The 1,917-nt window shown below is 44.6% G+C and overlaps 1 protein-coding gene across 1 annotated transcript; it reads left to right on the top strand.

The window, feature by feature from the left end:
- The first annotated feature begins 745 nt into the window (after positions 1-745).
- Positions 746-1,578, top strand: LOC112079626 (ferritin, middle subunit). Its single transcript, XM_024145522.2, has 2 exons — positions 746-906; positions 1,214-1,578. The coding sequence occupies exons 1-2, from the start codon at positions 820-822 to the stop codon at positions 1,367-1,369; spliced, it is 243 nt and encodes an 80-aa protein (XP_024001290.1). The 5' UTR covers positions 746-819; the 3' UTR covers positions 1,370-1,578.
- Positions 1,579-1,917: the final 339 nt, after the last annotated feature.

Below are 1,917 nucleotides of genomic sequence, written 5' to 3'. Positions count from 1 at the left end.
AACACAAAGAATAAAAAGGCTATATACAAGAAGTACTGAGACATGTGCAGGGGTACAAGGTAGTTGAGAATATAGTACATACATGTAGGTAAGGGGTAAAAGTGACTAGGCAATCAGGATATGTGACTGGTGTCAATATGCTTGTCTGTGGGCTTATGTAGTGTGTGTCGGGGTAAAGTCTAGTGAGTGCGAAATAAGTGGTTAAACACATCTACTCAGACCCCTGTTTGCCTCCAGAACAGACTGAATTATTTGGGACATTCTACAAGGTGTCAAACATTCCACAGGGATGTTGGTCCATGCTGACACGATGGCATCAGGCAGTTGCTGCAGATTGTACGGTGATATAGTCATGCTGTGACCAGCCTGTTCCATCTCATCCCAAAGATTCTCTATTGGTTCGAGGTCTGGGGACTGCGCAGTAAACTGAACTTGCTGTTCCAGACAATGATTTCCACTCCATTGCCCACTGGAGCCACTTGTTTTTAGCTGATAGGAGTGTGGTTGTCTGCTGCAATAGCCCATCCGTGAGAAGGATGGACGAGTTGTGTGTTCTGAGCTGGGGTTCTGTAAACCTTCGGCGTTGCAAGCGCCTTGATCTATCGACTGAGCCACACCGGACCCATGATGTGCTTCATAAATTCCAGCTTATGTGGTTGTTCATATTGACTGTTAAAATGACTCCATCTTGAGATATACTGAATTTACTGTTTACTTTTAATGTCTAGAAACATCTGCTAGTAGTCCCTAACCCTCCTGTGTTCACTCTGTCCTGTGTAGAAGCCAGAACGTGATGAGTGGGGCAATGGGCTGGAGGCCATGCAGTGTGCTCTGCAGCTGGAGAAGAATGTGAACCAGGCCCTGCTGGACCTGCACAAGATTGCCTCGGACAAGGTTGACTCCCATGTAAGTTATGGTGGAACCGCAAATCACATAGAATACAGGTACTGTCCCAGGAGATGATCAGGTTGCTGTAACTCTGCTAACTAATTACACTGGATTGTGTGACCTGCCTCTATACATACACACACACACACACACACACACTAGTCCACGGATGCACACTATACACACAATGCAGCTCATGCAGGAGTTAGACAGCTGCAAACACCTCATTATCTGCACTTATGCCATTACCACTAGGCTCTTGTTTTACTGTATCTACAATAGTCTGTAGTCATTATCTTTTCTGACCTGTGTTTTCTCTCTTTAGCTGTGTGACTTCCTGGAAACCCATTGCCTGAAGGAGCAGGTGGAGGCCATTAAGAAGCTGGGAGACCACATCACCAACCTCACCAAGATGGATGCTGTCAACAACAAGATGGCAGAGTACCTGTTTGACAAGCACACCCTGGGAGGCCAGAGCTAAACCACTTCCATCCCCAGGCTATGGCCTCCAGCCTCAGACCAGGACTCCTGCCTTCTCTGATAGATCCTATTGGCTTTGCATTTATAGGGAGGGGAGTGTTAAACTGGTGCAGTGCAACACAGCTGTAACATTGAGAGGTTTCTTTTGACAACCCTACTGTATGTTGGAGGCAAGGCATTTTGTAAAACAATTAAAATAATCTCACTAAAGTTTGATGTTTTCTAAGTGTTGACCTGTAGTAATGAATGTTGTATCAGTCTATTCAGGTTCTTTGCTCCGTCTTACTGAGCATCTCAATACCCAGTGATAAATTCTGACATTTGTAGCCCTACTAGTGACTGAGGGTCATAACAATAGGGAAAGTTTAACATGAGGTTTATAAAGGACATTACCTCTGACCACAGAGGGCACTATTACAAGATWTGTTATATACACCATGTCAATTAAGGGCCCAACTGTTAACTCTTTACCCATAAAAGTGAAATGGGTAACTACAGCTTATGTGGACCTTTACTCCGCATATTAAAAGGGTATCATTAGATGGCCTA

The sequence above is a fragment of the Salvelinus sp. IW2-2015 genome, unplaced genomic scaffold, assembly GCF_002910315.2.
Source record: "Salvelinus sp. IW2-2015 unplaced genomic scaffold, ASM291031v2 Un_scaffold8740, whole genome shotgun sequence".
NCBI lineage: Eukaryota > Metazoa > Chordata > Actinopteri > Salmoniformes > Salmonidae > Salvelinus > Salvelinus sp. IW2-2015.
This window is presented reverse-complemented; position numbering and strand designations above follow the sequence as displayed.

Excerpts from the sequence above, each read along its gene's own strand:
- LOC112079626 (XM_024145522.2), top strand. The coding sequence starts at position 820 with ATGCAGTGTGCTCTGCAGCTGGAGAAGAATGTGAACCAGGCCCTGCTG. Across the intron at positions 907-1,213 it reads CGGACAAGGTTGACTCCCAT|CTGTGTGACTTCCTGGAAAC; the intron begins GTAAGTTATGGT and ends TTCTCTCTTTAG.